Raw genomic sequence first — 18,466 nt, 5'->3', positions numbered from 1 at the left:
CGGAGATGTGTCCACTTCGAATTGGACACTTGGAACACTTGGAATTGAACAGATGTTGGCTTCAAGTTTGTGAGGCGGCCATAAGGTTACATTCTCCTGTTGTATTCTGCACTGCAAATGCATTTGACACAGGCCAGTGAGTGACTGTCACACAGCAGTTGGCTTCCTTGTTTTAAACCATTACCCAGATACCTATTTTAGTGTTGCCATTGCCATAGCACAGGGGTTTTCAACTTTTTTGAAGGAATGTACCTCTTCTGGGGATACTTCTGGTGGGGCAGGGGGAGGGAGGGGTGGCAGTGGCCAGACATGGAGCTGGGGCAGGGCTTGCACACGGTGGCGACCACATGCAAGCTCCCTCCCGCTGTGTCCAGCCACCTGGGCAGCGCATGTGCCGCTGCCCTTGCCCCCTCCCTGCCAGGCCCTGCTCCTGGGAGGCGGTGACATGCGGTGGTGAGTGGCGGTGCTCCATCCCCGTTGGCCCGTGTATACCCTCTAGGCCCTTTCCAAGTAACCTCTGCCATAGCACCACCAACCCATGCTGGGCTCTTTATTGTGGTTGCCCCCGCTAACGCTCCATCTAGCCTCCTCTCCTTCTGCCCAAGGACACCCTAGTTAACGAAATTTAATCACCAACAAGCAGCTCTGTTACTCCCATGCTGTAGGACATCTCAGAGGCACATGGACAGTGGGGGGCCTCCTAGCTTGGGACTGGGCTCTGAACCATCACAGGCAGCCATGTCATATCACAACCCTCATCATTCCACCAAGTTTCATCTTAAAACTAATTAGGTTCTCTTTGCTCCCCCTGTTCCAGGACCTGAGCACTATGATGCCTCCTAACTTCCAGCCTCCTAACTTGATTCATGGCCAGTTTATACCATTTGTTCTGGTGCCAGCATTGTCCTTAAGCTTAAATAGCTCTTTTTCTCCCCTGCTGTTTATCCCATTGATACAGCACAATCTGAGTCTTAGATCAGGACTGGAATCATGTTAGCAGTAGGCAGGTAACTGCAAAGTCCCTGAACTTGTTTTGATTTCTGACGCAGCAGGAAACCAGGACTCAAGATAGAAGCAGATGCCTTTAATCCATTCCCCTTATCCAAAGCCCCAAATAGGGAGCATAAGACATGCAAGGCTGCTGCCAGCACACACGCCCCTTGTGGTGGGCTCCTGTGCTGAGCCACCCACCTCACTGTGCCTGGCCAAAAACCAAGCTCCAAGAGTCTCCTCTGGGGGTACCTATGTTCAGCCCATGTCCTCCCTGGAGCACTGCTGCAAGTCTGGGGTACTGCTGCCACCACCCGGACTCTGGTCTTTGTCTGGGCCCTGTGCCGCCTTGGATACACAGGCCCTGTAGAGTCAACCTTGCGATCTTGGGGTGCCTCTATTAGATTGAAGCCTTCACCAGCAGCCTCCCGGGTGGGAGGAAAGTAAAATAGCTGAGCCCACCTTAGCAGGTCCCTTCCCTCTTAAGCACACAAAGCGAGGCATGATAAAGCAGACAGATTTATTGATCCAAGAGGGATAGGATGGGGAAGCCAATAGCAAAATATAGAAAAGAACCCCAACCTTGAGCAAATCTGAGTGGCTTGTCAGCCATTTGATACGTGACTAGATTACAGTCAACTAAGTTCCTAGTTAAGTTTCTGATAAGTTACTCACTTCCATCACCAGAGAGAGTTAGCTGTGGAGGTCTAAGTTTCTGTGTTTTTTTTGTTTTTTTTTTAAATGTCCACCTCCCTTCTTCCTGCAGTGACCCTTTTTTTACAGCCCTACTGACCTCACCACCTGGAGCCAGCCAAGGACAGGTGTTAATTGATGCCGGCCAATCAATTTGAAAAACATCAGTTTCCTACGGGAGTGACATGGGCTTACGCTCCTGCCCCCTTGTTGTGAGGTCAGAGCTCCAAACAATAGAGAGGTTAAATCTACACCCTCATACCCGAGGGTACATATGCAGTATCCCAGGGCAACCAGGTTGACAGACATGAGACAGAAGGGAACAGGCAACCCCAAAAAAGTGGAGGCTGGGAGGGAGTTCTTTCACACCCCGCAGGATGCGAGGCAGTGACGGGGAACAGCCACTGCCTGGCAGGGCAGGCAGTTTGCAGGTGTCAGTGCTGGGATAGCTACATCCTTGACACTACCTGCAAGGCTTCCCACTTGGGTCTCCAACTGCCCCTTATTGGTTGGGACCAAAGTCCCTCCCCCTTAAGATTAGCAGCCCCCTCACAACTCACTGATTAACCTTGCAGGTCTGAGGCAGTTTGTAGCCTTGTCTAGGGACAAAGCGAGTCAGTGACCAGCTGCCTGCAGAAAGCACAGGGCATATTGATTATAGGACAAAATGTTAGAGCAAACATGATGGAGCAACAGACAATATATCTGCATGCTAAGGTCACTGGGTGTTAGCCATCAACCCTTTGGGATCCTGTAGGAGACTTGTGCTCGTGTATTTTTTCCATTCCCCTGTTGCCAGCTTGTCTCCCCCTTCACAGGCGCCAGCCAAGACAAACAGGTGCTTGCATTCTCCCCTGGGGCAAGAGGTTTTCCAGACTTGTTTACACTTGTCAGGAGCCTTGCACCAAATTTTCATCCTACTCAATGACCTCAGAAACTCAGATACCCACAATATTTCTTAGCACTGATACCGTCTCTAACCATCCCTTGTAACTATAGCATGTAACCTCAGCCCTTAAGTTTTCAAGGTCTCACTCCTATCGCAAGGGATCAAAGATGTTCTCCCTCGTTTCTGATGTGGATGTAATTCACAGGGCAAACGCCATCAAACCAAGAAAGCCTAATACCATTAGTGGAGTGCGATACCTATATGGGACCTGTCCCTATCCCTTCCCTCACATTTTCTCCAACAGACTGACAAAAATAGACGACTGTTCAGACTGGTTGGTTTTACTGGTTCCCTAAGAGTTGGGATGTGAAGTGTACTGCACACCAGCCCCACACTCTTCTAAGTTACCTTCTGCCATCCCTAAGATGGTGGCTGCCAAGAAACCATTCCACTGAAGAGAACTGCAGTGGTAGAACACAGATGTTGGCTTCAAGTTTGGGAGGGGGCCGTAAGGTTACACATTCTCTCGTTGTACCCTGCACTGCAAATGCATTTACTCCTCATCAGTCTTTCCCTCCGCTCTCCCCACTTTTATCCCAGTGTATTGCTAATGTAGTAACAGTCAGTGTTGAGACTTCCATGTATATTAAGAGTGGAAGAGTCCAGCCTCAGAGACCTTTGCAGCTTGACTGGATGAGGCAACAAAATAATGAATGGCTAGGGAAGGGGCTTTGAGAAGATGGGGATCATGTTAGAGGCCCAGGTAGAAATGTGAGATGGGAAGAGATAGATGACTTATCAAGATGATGTTAGTGCTACAGCTTTGCAGTGATGAACTGCAGACACACTCCCTTGGACTCAAGATTAAAGATGTCTCTGATGCTCATATACTAGGCTCCCCCTCATCAGCTCTCTAAGCATGTTTCAGTCTCTCAGCAACATGACTAGCATCTTAGGTATGTACAATTCCTTCAGTCTCCCACCCTCTCCTCAGGGGGAAACTACACTGTTTACACCATATGCCCAATGCTATGGAATCAAATTAATTTAGGCAAGGTCAAAGGTTTGTGCTTGAGGCATATAGTCTGTTAAAGGTGCCTCTCCACCCTTCCCAGCCCCAAATGGCAACCATATCACTGTTGTTACTGCCTACACCTTGATTTATCTTGGGGCAGGTATTTAGGCAGATGGAGGCATCAGTGCTTTAAAGTTTGTCCCAGGAGACTTGCCCATGCCTCTCTTCCCCCCTGCTGGGCAAGTGCTGTCCTTCACCTAGCTGAGCCTGAACTATGGCAGTGGTGAATGCCTAGCATACATAGCATGTTGGTACCCTGGGGGGTGAGGTGCCTAGGAAACGTATCTGGCCAGGAGCAGTGCCAAGGAGTGCTCTTGGTTCCAGAATCAACACCTGCCTATCCCCAAGGTGGTGAATAAACAATGAATGAGCTCCAAAAGGAGGCCATGTCAATCCTTGTGGGAGACTTGTGGGGCAGGAGGTTATAGGAAGTGACCAAAAGCATTCAGTGCTGTAGCCTGTGGTCTGAGGCCACTCCAGGTCCGATTGTGACTGATATGCAAGCCCACAGCTCCAGAGGTTGGTGTAGCAGATTCAGGAGGGATGGAAGTATTGGAGTCCCTAGACTCTGTGGCTCAACTCCATAGCAGAAACCGTGATCTCCTTTTTCAGTCTAGGGACTACAATTTTTTTTTCCCTTCACCATGTCAAGAGTGGGAGGGGATTTTTCTAACTTTAAAAAAGCACATATATCACACAGCAAAGCCCTTGGGTCCTGGCCAAGAGAACATTGTAACAATTTCAGGGTCAAATCTAAGTATGTTGGGAGAGAAGTGGGCTTGGTTCCAAAGCACAGGGCAGGCTTCATCTCTCGACTCATCTCCTATCTGGATAGATTCCCCATCACCTCCAGCCTGCCACTGGGTGAAATCTTGGGGGAGGAAGGAAACTCAAGAGGCAGTAAGGGATTCCCGATATAGGTACTTATCACCAAGACAACTGGATGCCTCCTCAGCACAAGCAGACTTTACCCTCCCAGAGAACTGAACCACAAGACCAATTATGAGACTTGCCAAGGGGCCACTGGTGCCCTGCCCAAAGTTCTAGTCCAGCGTTTGATGCTCCAGACCAACCTTCTAACCCTAACTCTTAGTCCTGGAGATGGCCTGAGGATCCTGAAAGACCTCTGCTGAAGCGGAGCAGCCAACACCGTTGGTCACAGATGGAATTGATACCAAAGATGCAGAGCTGATGGTGCTGAACAGGACTGCTGGAGTGCAGAGAGAACTGGCCTGTGTTTTCCTACTATAAAGCCAGGGAACAATGGCCCTGTTTGGCTTAAATAATGTTAACTTTATTTCAGAAATCCTGGGCCATCTCTCTTTCTACAAGCAGCCTGGTATTCTGCATTAGAGCAGGGTACAAAACAAAGCTGGGAATAGAGGAAGGAGGCACGGCCATGTAGTTGAGAGCTGGAGACATCCTGGACAGCTAGGTCACTGACAGACAAGAGGAAGAAAAACCCTTTCCCAGGAACTCATTCAGCAGATTCCCTCAATCCCTGATGCAATCAACTGCAGACTCACTGTAGGCTTGTTCACATGGCTTCAGGAACAGTCTACAGCTAGAGCTGTGCTTTCAAGACTTACTCACCTCACTCACAAGGCTGCAATGCCCCTGCCCATCAGGGAAGTGCGTTAAGAGTGCCGGCAAGAAGCACAGCTCAGGCTGGTAGCTCAGTGCATGACTCATGATGCTGCAGCACACTACCAGTGCACATGTGGGGTGCATGCAGCTTTCCCTGTTCTCACTGAACCTCTCCTCCAGCCCAGACTTGTCCCAACAAACTGGAAAAAAAAGTACTTTAGAGAATGGACAAGTCAGCAGTCCAACCAATCAAAAACAAGGCTTTTATTCTTCACATGCTCCTCATGGTCAGTGTGGAGCTGGGACACTGCTCTTGCCAAAGTTATTATGAAACAAATAAAGTCCTAGGATCCCTCCTTGCCTCCCTCTTCCCTTATCCCACCCCCCAAGAGTCAAAACATTGTACAAAACTTTATTTACAGGGAAAACAATTAAAAAGGAAAAGTGTGACGCTGCCTTTCAAACAGAAGCCCAGAGAAAAGCATGGTGTGAACCCTCCCTGCAGGGCTCTGGGACTTCCCACACACTGGCCATGAGCTTGGTGAAGGCTACTTGCATAACAAAGATTTTGTTAGGGCTCCAAGATTTCCCCAAGAAGGGGTGGGGAGCTCCTGCAACCATCTAGACTTACTTGATCCTGTGAAGGACAGGACACTCAGATCACCTTACAAGGCCATTCCAGGACTAGCTCGTCTAGCCTCAGAAAACATAGCCAAACTCTCTAGTCCTAGGCAGAGGTGGGTGCAGCAGGGCAGAGAACTGAAAGCCCCATGTTCTTCACAGCATGCACAAAGCTAGGGGCCTGCTCTTCTCTCAGGCAGTCACCATCTGAGAGTGGGGTTCAACGTCACTGAAACCCAGTAAGCCAGAGGCTCCACGCAAGCAGCAAGGCATGTAGAGAGACCTAACTTCTGCCACTGAGTTAATGGGAAACACTCGTTACTTTGGATTTCAAAAGCACAAATCCAGATGACCACATCAATAGTAAAAAGGGAAAAGCACACAGCCTTCCTTCCAACCCTTCTTGGAAAAGGGTCCTTGACAAGCCCAACAAGAGGCCGAAGGGTGCTGCTCAGAACGCATAGCGCGTACGGATATCCTCCAGCTTCTTGGACACCTCTGGTGGGGTCCTGTCCAGTTCTTCAGCCACGTTCTTCTGTTTGTTGGGCTCCATGGAGTTGAACTGTTCACAGAGGTCCCCATCAATCACATTCTGGCAAGGAAAGGGAGGAATGCTTTAGAATGTGCAGGACAGACAAGGGCTCAGCACCAACCCTGCTTAATTAGAACATCTGAAAAGGGAAAATGGCAGCAAACAATCCTTTCACAGGAGTTCCTTAATCCCATTTTGGAAACTAGGCTATGCTCAGTGACCTCATCTGCTGAACAGCAGCAGGTCACGTCAAACTAATTACTGCCCAATTTGATTAACAGAAAAGTCCCGGAAAGCCCAGACCCAGCTAAAGAACCACTCGAGAGCAGGACAAGGCTGATTTCTCAGACCAGCAAGTCTTGGCTAGCATGTTTCTTTAGGCAGGGTTTGCTGAAGGGGGGTTGAAGAAGGTTCTGGTGGATAAATGCAAGGGAAACTCTTCAGTCAGGTCTCAAAGATCTTTGAGGTCTCATATGCTAGAAATCTGCCCCAAAGCCTTAAGTTACAAGAGTGACTTCATCTCTGGATAGTGTCTTTTAAGATGGAATATATGCCTTCTGAATAGCGCTACTTACATGGACAACAGTGATAAGCTGCAAAACTAGGTCTTGAACCTTGAAGGTATCTAGGACATACTGCTTTAATTACACAAGTCCCCCATTCAAACCCCTTCCCCCCACAATGCAAAGTGGAGTGCTAATAAGACCAGGCAAGAGGCTATAATGGGAGAGAACTCTAGTGAAGGATGCAGGAGGAATGGAAGATGGTGGAAGAGGCAGGAGAACAAGTGCCTGTGTAGGATGCAGTACCCATGATAGACCTAGAAGAGATCATTAAAAAAGTAAGGACATATCCACTAGGTTTGCAGCCTCAGTTTAATGCACTGGAGTGGGGCTTTGGAGAACTGGATTGATTTCCAGTTCCAACCACTGATTTCCTGGCAAGTGATGGATGTCACTTCCTCCCTATGCCTCAGTTTTCCTGTTTGTGAAAGTGTGGCTAAGTGCCAACTTCCGTAGAACTCTCCAAGATCTGTGGATGAAATGTATGACTGAACAGCTAGATCCTATTACTATATTCCAACAACAAGCACCTTTGGTAATATCAGGTCCACTGGATGGAGGTCAACCCCAACATGCTCAGGCAGTGTGCGTTTCCATATCCTGTAGTGGACCTTTGAACCTCAACTACTGATGTCCTGGTGTTTCTAAAGCTCAGACTTACCTTCACTGGAAAGTAGTAGGACCGGAAACTGAGATGGTCTCGTCCACAGAGAGGAGGGTGCTCTGACCTCAGATGCATTTCTACATGCTGGAAGAAGTCATGATCCTAAAGGGACAAAGGAGAGCAAGAAGGGAGAATAATCTGTTGATCATGTCCTGACACGGAGCTCTGAGGCGGGATACCTGCATTGTAGCACAGGAACACTGCTATCAGCAGCTTCCCTCAACCATGGCCCTGCCCAGTGCTGTCAAGACTGAGTCTTGAACAGCTCCCTCACTGCTTCCAGGTGTGGGTTTCTCCTTTGCTATTCCATGGGTATCTATTGCAAAGACTGTGTTATCAGCTTGCCAGGGTTTATCAAATTTGCATGAACTGGAGCAGATGGTAGCTGCTGTATCTGTAGTATGGGTTCAAAGAGGCCAGGTCCCAGCAAGCAATGATACAGCAGCTTGTGCATGCAGTTGGAGGAAGCATCCAGCACTGGCTCTATAGTTTTTGCAGGCTGCACATGTCTCTGCAGAAGAAAGAATTTAATACTCCCACATCTTTGCACATGTTCTAATCCATGCCAATCCCATCCCAATCCACAGGCAGGACATTTGTTGCACCCCAGCCTGATTTTTGCATGCTCCAGTCCCCTGCAGCTAACAGCTAACACACCCAAATCAATATAGCATGTTAACACACAGGCTGAGGATGAGTAGGCAGCCCAGCAATGCTTCAGTAGAACAGGCATTCTCTTACCTCATGGGATGTGAAGGGGACCAGGATCCCAATGCCCCCTGACAAGGTAGTATACACAAGAGATTCAGAGCCTCCTGGAATCAGCGTGGTCTTCTGTAAAGAAAGCACAGTCTCCCCCACATGGTAATTCATTATCACCTCAGCCTGTAAGCCAAACAGAGAAGCAAATCAGGGTCAGCATGATCCCCTTCAGTTCATCTACAATGTACTCTTCTTCTGAGGCTCACAAGAACAGGGAAAAGGAAATGGAATAAGACCAAAAAACTTCTGATTTTGAGTCTGTTGTTAGAAGTCACCTTCCACCTGAGAACAGATGGCAAAATGAAACACTGTGGGTGTCCTGACACAGATGGGCAGGGATGACAGAGAGGAGACAGGTGAGGAGGAACCAAGTTAAGGTGGAGGCCCTTGATCTGGCCCCAGCCAGACTTTACAACAGTTTTGACTGCAATCTAGGAATCAAGAGCTATCTGACAGCCCCTTTTTGGTCAAGGGAGATATGCTGCAGGACTCCCCCAGAAGTACTGCCACTCAATTCCCTCCCTGCCCCCAACTTTCCCGTGGAATATTACCTTCTGTGATGCTCCATTAAGAAGGCCTCGGTCCCACAGTGCCTTGTTCCCAGTTGGATCTTCATCTACCTCATCATTAGTGTTGGGAGGAAGCCTCACCTGCAACGAGATAAAGGAGGGCAGTCAGTTTGCTGATCATATAGGCCTCCTTACCACTACAAGAGAACACAGTCCTTGGAGTCAAAGCGTTTAGATCTTCATGCTTTAAGTGCTCCAATCTGGTGGAATGTCAATTAGCCTGTCTGGAAGGGACATGGGCCATTATGGTGGCTGCACGCTTGGTCTTTAGGACTATTTGGACGAACATCTCCTGCCCCTCCAAGCCATGTTATGTGGCTCTAAAGGAAGAGGCCAGAACGCTCATTTATAACATAGGTCCCTTCATACAGGGTTCACCCTAGAGGTTCACTCTACCCTACACTAAGTTCACCCCCACAGCAGCAGGGTAACTAGGGCCTGAGCAGTTTTTACTCTGCAGATTTTATACTGTCCAAATGAGAAAACAACATTTAAAGTTCAGGGTGTTAAAAGAACCACATGTGTCACACTGCAGCTGAAGACAAAAGTTTCACCAGTGGGAAGAACAAGAGCCACTGCATAGAGCCAAACACTGTAACACTCAAAACTGTTGAGGGGAGGGCTCTGGAGCAGAACCCGATTACAGGGTAGGAAGCTCTGCCTGCGTGAGTGTTCCTGATGGGATGCATGGAGGCAGGGCCATCCTTTTTTTTTTTTTTGGGGGGTGGAAGGGAAATCGGGGCAACTGCCCTGGACCCTGTGCTTTAGGGGGCCCCATGGAGCCAGGCAGGAGCTGGGCAGAGTGGCTGCAGCCCTACCCCTCACAGTGTTTAAGGGGCCTTGCAGCACAGGCTGATTTGCCCTGGGCCCTGCACCCCTCTATGGTCGTCTCTGCATGAAGACAAAGCAATGACTGTTACAATGGGGGGTGATCTCTTTTAATAGAGTAGCCTAAAGGATGCAGGGTCAGGACAGCAGATGAGGACTGGTTTGTGCACCTCAGCCAAATTCTTTATGAACAACATCTGACACTTGTAGAACTGCTGCTTAAAACCAAGAAACTCAGCATGCTTTAGCACCCAGAGTGCTGCCAGGAGCAGTGTTCCACCTCCCACTGACCTCCAACTATCACAACCAACCTCAGCATGCAGTAATGGAACACAACCAGCCATGAGCAGAATTGGCTGAAGCAGAGCCAAGTGCCAGAGGCAGAGTTTGGCTGGGACATCAGGATTAGCACCTCTGTTCTTGATGAAAGCATTGTGGTCTTGTTAATGGCTACAAGCAGTCAGGAGCTTGTTTTCATGGCTTATCTTATGTGTACAGTGTTTTCTGATTTCCTGAGGTTTTAATGAATGGCAATCAGCCAGCCATCATACTGAGAGAAAGTCATCTCGGGAGCATTCAGTAAACACCCTGAGTGCAACTGGGCGTTGTTTCTAACGAAACAGAGATTCTCAAGTCTTCAGACAAACATGGGTGTTGCGGGAAAGCATCTGCTGCCGCTGGCAAACTCCAATAAACAGACTCACCACACAGATGTTGCCAAACTTGTCTGCTCCGGCCACAGTGTCGTAGTCGAGGAGGGTGGCTGTAGTCACCCAGCGGGGGTAGGTGTCATCTGCAAAAATGATGAGCTGGTTCTCATTCCTTTTGTAGCGCACCCATATGAAGCTCTCCTGGACGTCTGAAACAATCACTCGGTGTCCGATGGTTTGGATGCCACAGATGTAGTTGGCAATGTGCTTTTAGAAAGGCAATTAAAAAACTGAATATCTTACTAAAGAATGCAGCTAGCTTTCATTTCAGTTCTACCCTATTTCAGTGATCTTGCTTGCTCCATGAATCAATTCTCAGTTTCACACCAGGTCTCCTACAACAGGAATTCAATTTTCTCCCTTCCTGGGCTCCAGAGCACAGTGTAATACAGGTGTACACTAAACAAGATTCCCAAAAGCCAATGTGCACCGTTCTCCACCACAGGAAAAACCCCTTAAAACAGGAACATTCCTACTGTGTGACTGTGCTTAAGCCAGGTGCCAAACATATGCCTACAAACAGACCCTGCCCCTTCACCTCCAGGCCTCCCAATGCCTGTTTCACAGTTCTGGTCACAAAGGCCTTGGGAAGTACATTCTACAACTTTTGCTGGGAGCCGAGATCTAGGCAGTACATCTCCACTGAATGTTCCTGTCTGCCTATGGTTTGTCTCATTTGTCTGTGTGCAATGGGCACCCAGAACTGACCCAAGACCAGAAACTTGCAGAGGTGGGAGTGAAGGAGAAGCAGCAGCCAACTAACACATTAGAAAAATGCCTTGCAGTTTTTTATATTTTCTTTAAACTATTTACATATTGCTCAATATATCAGACCTGCTGAGCTTATTATCCTCAGGCACCCAGAGGTTAACAGGGGGCAGCCTTAAAAACCCCTTGTACCCTTGTAGGTCTAGGCAGTTATAATGAAACCCATAAAAGGCCCTGATGTATGCCCCACACCACTCCTCTCTCAGCAAAATGCAACCCAAAGTTTATCAGCTTTAGCCCTCCAATTTGTTTAGAGCAAGGCTGTCTAATTTTTGATGGACTGGGGGTGCATGCTGTGCAAATCACAGACCCCTTGGTTACACATTCCACGTAGGCTGCTTGCTATAGGAGCCCTCTGGGTCCCCTTCCTGGCATGGGGGCAAAGCACTTATGGGGCTCCCTCCAGCCACTTTGCCCTGCCTTAGAGACCCCAGTCCCTGGAGCAGCAGGGCTAATGGGAGCCTGTAGGCTGCATGTTAACCCCTCACAAACCAGATGTGGCCTGCGGCTGCCAGGTAGACAGCCCTAGTTTAGCTCCACTGTTCCTGCTGTCCCAACACAAGGGGCAAAAAGATTTCCCATGCAGTAAATGTTACCAATCCTTTCCACTCTGTATCCTGATGAAAGGTGTCCGTATGTGGCACAATGGACATGGACTGTGTGCCTCAACAGAACAGATGTCACTGGGCTGCAACAAACCTATGAAGCTTATGTCAAGCAGGAAGGCAGGGGTGGGCCTGGGGGTGGAGGTTTGTTGTTCAACAGGGCTGGGGAACAAATAATGGTTATTGATTGAAAAAAGACAGAGGTACTGTGAATTTTACTGTATACTGCTCAGGGAACTTTGGTTTTCTGCATGTTTAGGGCTGTCTGCTGTGCCATTTGAGAGAGACCAAAATCCAGACACACACACAAAAGCATGCACACTTAGAACCTAGATTCAACTGGAATCTCTAGGTGGTACTCATGGCTCATCCACCCTTGCTCAAAGAACCAGCACCAGCTGGAACCCAAGCCAATACCTTATTTTCACACTTTCGAAGCAGCTTCTTCTTGCCCAAGTCATACACACGTAAAAGTTTTCCAACTCCAATTAGGACTCGGCCTTGGAAAGGGGCAATGGCTGCAGGTACCTCCTCCACAGGGGTCTAGGGAGGGAAGTGAGGGGATGTGTTAGAAAGCCCAATGTGACAAAGCCCCACCCCCCGGAAGACAGCTGATAGCGCTGTTACTAGAAAATAAAGCTGAATGGAGCGCATCCCCTGGTTTTGCTGAACCTTGAAAGCATCAGTGAAGATAATGAGCTTCTCAATGCAAAGGTTGATCAGTTTTGCTGAAGGGATAAACATCCAATACCCTGAAGGATTCCAGACATCAGAGCCAACAATGATGCCCTATGTGCTAGAACACCATGTCCTACTGGTGTTTGCACAATCCTGGATATTACAAGCCACCAAATATATTTGCTGCATCATTTAAACAAGAGAGGTGAGAGACTAAGTTACTCTGGGAGCAAACAGATTGGGTACGCAGCAAAGAAGAAATATTCTTGTTGCCTACCAGTAACATTTCCCTGGCATCCAACAAATTTTCCTATTTAGCCTAAATCCACATGAGACTGTCCTATTTTTAGGAACAAGTACTAATCCTTTGCTACAAGGAGCCGAGACCCAAGTCATTTGTGGAAAGAATTCTGGAGCTGCCAGCAAAGAGGGGGTCGTTAATCTAGAAGTTCTCCACATACTTTTCGCAACACTACTGCTGGCAAAAAGAGCTAAACTTTCCTAAGCACAATGGAATATTCTTGATTAATCCAAAAAGGATCAGCAATCACACTGGAGAGAATGAATTCAGCTGGACTTTTTACTATTATACTCAAACAACAATTTTTTCTTGGTTTGGTCACACTGGCTAACAGAACCCAGCAGGCCATCCAACCAGCCCTGCCAAGTACATGGTGGGCGTTAAATGGCATCTCAGAAGCCTTCATACAGCACAGAGCCCTCTTATCACATGAGGCAATGTGGGCAGGCAGAAAAAAACCACAACATTCCTTAGCACCAGCTCATTATCTGCCCACTTCCCAAATACACCACAAAGACATGGAATGGGGAAGAGAGGTTTGTTAAACACAATGGCTGCTTGCAGACATTAAAAAAACAAACAAACAAACAACACAAAACTGTGCTGTACCAGAAGCAGCAATGCATTACTTCAACCTGGCTCTGCAGCATCTGTATAGATCGGGCGCTTCAGTGGGCCTTTTTGGTGATTTAGCTAAAGCTGATCCAATCCCCACTAAAGCACTCAATCTATACATATGTTGGGTGAGCTGGGTCCAACTAACGTGCTGCCTCTTCTAAACATATGCTAGGGTTCGGTGCAGGAGCGTGCAGAATTTAAAGTAAAGCACTCTTTTTTTTTTTTTTTTAAACATCTGCAAGCAGCCTATGATGCTAACAAACTTTGTTCAAGTGTTGAAAGTCTCTTTATTTGTGTAGTCACCAAAATAAGGTGCACAAATAAGCTTGAAAGTGTAAAATAGTAACATTTCTTTTTGGTGCCTTTTCCATTACTCAACTGTGACATGGGAGTACATACATGCTGTCTGGCAACAAAATGGGTATAACTATGGATTTAAGGCCCCGACTGGGACTCAAGACCTGGGTTCAATTCCCAGCTCTGCTACAGACTTCCCAAACCACCTTGGATAAGTCAGTTACTTTCCCTGTATTCTATCAGAGGTAGCTAACAGCATCTCTGATGACATGTCTTTGACCAAGTGCCCACCAAGGCCTTCAACTGGTTGGGTACCATGGAAAAAAAATACAATAAATTTGAAGGTACTAGCAATGAAGTAGGGTAATTAGGGAAGTGTCCACCTGTGGGCTGTGAGAAACAACTGGGGGACCAATTCTCATATCTGTATTGGCTTTGATGCTAGACAGACACCACAGCTTTCCCAGGGAACCCAGGACTGACACATGATTTGCAAAGGCTCACTTACAGACCCTGATACTGTAAGGAGCCTTACCTTACAGTCTGGCCTGGTTACTTTTCAAAACCCAACCTGTAATTCTAAAGGCCTCTCCCTTGTATTAGCCAATCTCTATTCCTCCTCTCCTTGACAGGGAAATGGCCCTGGGTTCCAAAGAGGGACAGACCCACTTTACCCAGCACTCACCTTGTGCAGGAATTCAAGCTTCTCACCACTATTCACCAGCTTGTATGTGTAGACAAACCCACCAGCAACAGAGCGGGGGTTCAGAATCAGGTCCTTGGCCACTCCTACGAGCACATACCAGTCATCACCCGTGTTGGTGAATCGGCACACAGCCACACTAGAGACAACACACACAAGCACCAAGAGGTTAGTGGGAGCAGAGTCCCGACACCCCCTGACCCGGGTTGTGCAGAAACTGCATTAACCTGGGTGGTAAACCTAGTGGGGAATTTTGAAAGCCTGGCTCCACAGTGCTGAAATGTCACTCTGAGAGCTCACCTCTCCCCTGTAGTCATTTCTAAAGCAGTTTCTCCAAAATCACTGTGTGCCAAATCACAATTTTAGAGCTATCAGACAGCAACAGTACTGACCAGTCACTGCAGCTAGGCTAAATATACTGGACTGTGGGCTGCTGCTGTTGCTTTTTTTCAAGAATGTTACAATTTTGGACTGTTAAAAACAAATCATCTCTTCTTACAGCTTTATTTCCTGACTGATGCTTAGCTCAGCATGCACAGGTCAGAAGATCCAGGAGGCTAAGCAAACCACACCACAGATGATGTCAATCATCTACATTCATCTTGTCACAGGAAGCTACAATACTGACTGCCTTATTTAATTTCTTATACACAGTCTATGACCCTAATATTTCCTGTCAGTTTAATCTATGCACAGTGGACACTTGAAAGGGAAGTGGAAGTGAAGGATAGAAGCACATTATCTCGTGTTCACAGTCTGTATTTCTCCTCCATCACCCGTTTCCCATTTGGAATTTCTGTATTTTCCTTCCTTTTTATTAAAGGTGCAGTAAACATGCTGGCACAGAAAGCAGGTAAAACCCTTTGAATGTCCAATGGCCCTATGATGAAGGTGTTGAGATAAGGGAAGGTGGGTGTTTCCAAGTGTATAAAGGTTCCTATGGGGATTTAAAACCCAGTTTCCCAGCAGCATGTGACTGGCTTTCAACTTAAATGGCAGGTGGGCAAAATAATCTGCAATTCAGAAACCAGTTTCTGGCTGCACTTGGCCATGTTTCTTACCTGAAGGCAGCTTCATTTTGCTCCAGCTGGACTAGGTCCAAAGTATTTCCCTGGATGGGGTTCATAACTCGGATAACAGAAGCCCACTGCCCATTGCCTGCCTTGGGAGCACCAAAGATGGATTCTGGAAGATTCTCGTTCAGAAAGGAGGCTGCCATCTCCGCAGCCAGTTCCCTCTCATCTTCGCCAGCTGCCTCCACCATTTCCTGTGGAGCATGACAGAGGGCAGAGAATGAAATACAAGGGATTAATTTCAAAACACACTGATACTCAAACATTCTGCAATGATGGGAGATCCAGAAGACTGAGATGTAGCAAGGATCCAAGATACAAAGGCCATTAAATATTAAAGCCTCCATTTCACATAGCTGCAGGGCCTGGACAACCATACATTTATAACAGCTTCAAAAAAGAGAGAGGGGGTCGGCTACTGCCTACATGTGCATGGGCCTGTAGCATTATGAGTGCAGCAGAACAGTGTCAGACTCCTGCTTCATCCAGACTCCAAGTTGGGATGACTTGGCTCAGACAGATTGCTGAGTCCTGGTCCAACACACCTACACATTACAGCATTCCAACTGCAGCGCTCTCTTGAACAGCATCTCCCCTCACCTTCTGAGCCTGCTATGAATGTACATTTGCCCATAACCAGAGATTCTATTTGCCAAAAGCTCAAGGCCAGGATGCATGCCCACCATGGGCCCCCTTCCCTTTTTCTTCTTTTTTCAAACAATGCAACCAGAAAGTACGATGCTGCTGCTATCTCACTGTCTGTGAGGATATTGCTCTGGGGAAGTTGTTCCCAAAACAACCACTGACAATGCAGGGTAATCTAAAGAAAACAATCTACTTCAAATCTAAGTATGCTCAGCAATAAGTAAAACTCAGTGAATGTGTTGCACTCAAACAGCAGTACGCCTTCCTTTTCAGCCTCACATAGCACCACAGTACTGCTGGCTGTGACAGGCTACACTGGGCAGTACTTATTGTTTAAATTTGAATAGGCAGTTTCTTAACTAAACCAGAATGCTGTCACTGGAAGGGAAGCAGTGACATGAAGAAACAACTAACTGTAAAGACCAGTTTGTCCTGATACAGTCCATGTTTGAGGATCACTGATTTTCACATGTCAAGTGCAATATTATTAGGTACCCCCCATTTTACAGATGAGGAAATGGAGGAAGAGGTCAAGCAGTCACCAAAGGCCCCAAAGTGCAACACAACTGATATACCCACAGGCTTGCACTGCCCAGTTTGAGGCATTCTAATCACTGGCAACCTGTGGTTAACAGGTGTGCAGCTGGGAATCATCAGCACTGTAGTATGCAGGCTTATGTGGAATGAGGGCACACGTCCGTATCAACTGTCCTGATTACCTCAGCCATTTGCTGCTTCCTTTGGGCCTTAGTAGCTTCTGTGTAAGCATTGTGGTCCGTCTCAATGACGATCAGGTTGTTGCTCTCAGGGTGAATAACAAATTTTCTGGGTGTATACTGCAATGGGAAGGCAACCTGGTTGAAAACTGCACCCAGCTTCTCCAGTGCCAAAATCCTACAGGACAGAGAAAAACAACATACAGTTAATAAATGCCATGAAAAAATCCTTTCCAGAGAGAGCAAAGGTGGAGCCTCAGCCTTCAGCTACCTGGCACATGCAGGCCCTTGGAAACGCTACCTACATTTTCCTGGCAGGCCAGACCAGGGTCCTTTTTTCACCACATAAAACCCAGAGCGCTCTCACCTCCTGCAGAACTTCAGCTGTGTCAGGTGCTACATGAGCTTAGAGCACTAAACCATTTTTAGCTCCACTTTTGTTAGAAGCCACTACCTAACGGCTCAAAGGAAGAATGCCTACACTTCAATACACCAGAGGAACTATGCAACTTTCTACAGAGAGCTAAGGGAAAAAGACTGCTTGTAAGTGTTTACCAAGATATCATATTACTGTGAACCACTGTTTGATGACCCTCTTCTATAGATCGGGGAGATGACATACACCAAGATAGGTAGCAACTTGCACATGGTCATAAGTCAATAACTGAATCCAGTTCTATGGCTCCCACCTCCTTGCTCTAAATACAAGATCAGAGAGTATCCCTACATCACGTAAATCAGGCTTGCCCAACATACGGCCCGCCAAGGCATTTTCGGTGGCCCGCAGTGCTGCCACGGGAAACTAAAGTAAATAGTTTACTTTCGTTCCCACCCCTTGTCCCTCCCCCAGCCCCTCAGCAGCTTCCTAATGGCTGCTGAAGGGCTCGGGAAGGATTAAGGTTCCCACACGCAGTGTCAGCTTGACGTTGCTGACGCAGCGCGTGTGGGAAGAGGAGAGCTGTGTGCCGCTCACGACAGGATGAGCCCAGCCGGAGCAGCCGGGGCTTAGCTGCACTTTCCCCCTGCCTGTGCTGGTCAGTCCCGAGCGGCACACGGCTCCGTTGCCGCCTCTGCTGGCTGGTGCTGATCTGGGCAGGTCTGTCCCATCGGGAGCAGCACGCAGCTGAAGCCGGATTCCCACATGCTGCTGGGGATGGGAAGAGCCCGGCCGGGTCAGCATCGGCCAGCAGAAGCAGTGGCGGAGCCACATACGCTTGGCACTGACCAGTGCAGGCAGGGGGAAAATGCAGCTGAGCCCCCGCCGCTCCGGCTGGGCTCGTCCCGTCCCGAGCGGCACGTGGCTCCACCACTACTTCTGCTGGCCAGCGCAGACCCAGCCAGGCTCCTCCCGTCCTCAGTAGCATGTGGGAAGCCAGCTTCAGCTGCATGCCACTTTTTCTGGCTGGTGCTGATCCGGCTGGGTCCGTCCCATCTGACCCGACTGGGCTCCTCCCGTCCCCGCTGGCACATGGGAAGCCAGCTTCAGCTGCATGCTGCTCCTGATGGGACAGACCCGCTCGGGTCAGTACCAGTCAGCAGAGGCGGCGGGGGGGGCCTGTGCCCGCTGGGACTGGCCCGC

At 48.2% G+C, this 18,466-nt stretch overlaps 1 protein-coding gene across 1 annotated transcript in view; it reads right to left on the bottom strand.

Moving 5' to 3' along the window:
* Window positions 1–1,496: 1,496 nt before the first annotated feature.
* SF3B3 (splicing factor 3b subunit 3) overlaps window positions 1,497–18,466 on the bottom strand; it is a 55,337-nt gene continuing 38,367 nt past the window's right edge. The window contains exons 18-26 of the mRNA XM_006030240.3: window positions 16,891–17,065; window positions 15,515–15,720; window positions 14,436–14,592; window positions 12,274–12,399; window positions 10,478–10,690; window positions 8,928–9,026; window positions 8,356–8,499; window positions 7,612–7,716; window positions 1,497–6,447 (exon numbers count right to left, since the gene is read on the bottom strand). Coding sequence (XP_006030302.1) covers window positions 6,307–6,447; window positions 7,612–7,716; window positions 8,356–8,499; window positions 8,928–9,026; window positions 10,478–10,690; window positions 12,274–12,399; window positions 14,436–14,592; window positions 15,515–15,720; window positions 16,891–17,065 — 1,366 coding nt within the window. The 3' untranslated portion in view covers window positions 1,497–6,306. The remainder of the gene's footprint in view (window positions 6,448–7,611; window positions 7,717–8,355; window positions 8,500–8,927; window positions 9,027–10,477; window positions 10,691–12,273; window positions 12,400–14,435; window positions 14,593–15,514; window positions 15,721–16,890; window positions 17,066–18,466) is intronic.

Source organism: Alligator sinensis, unplaced genomic scaffold, assembly GCF_000455745.1.
Source record: "Alligator sinensis unplaced genomic scaffold, ASM45574v1 scaffold260_1, whole genome shotgun sequence".
Taxonomy (NCBI): Eukaryota; Metazoa; Chordata; order Crocodylia; family Alligatoridae; genus Alligator; species Alligator sinensis.
The sequence above is the reverse complement of the archived record's forward strand: the minus strand, read 5'-3'. Positions and strand labels throughout refer to the sequence as shown.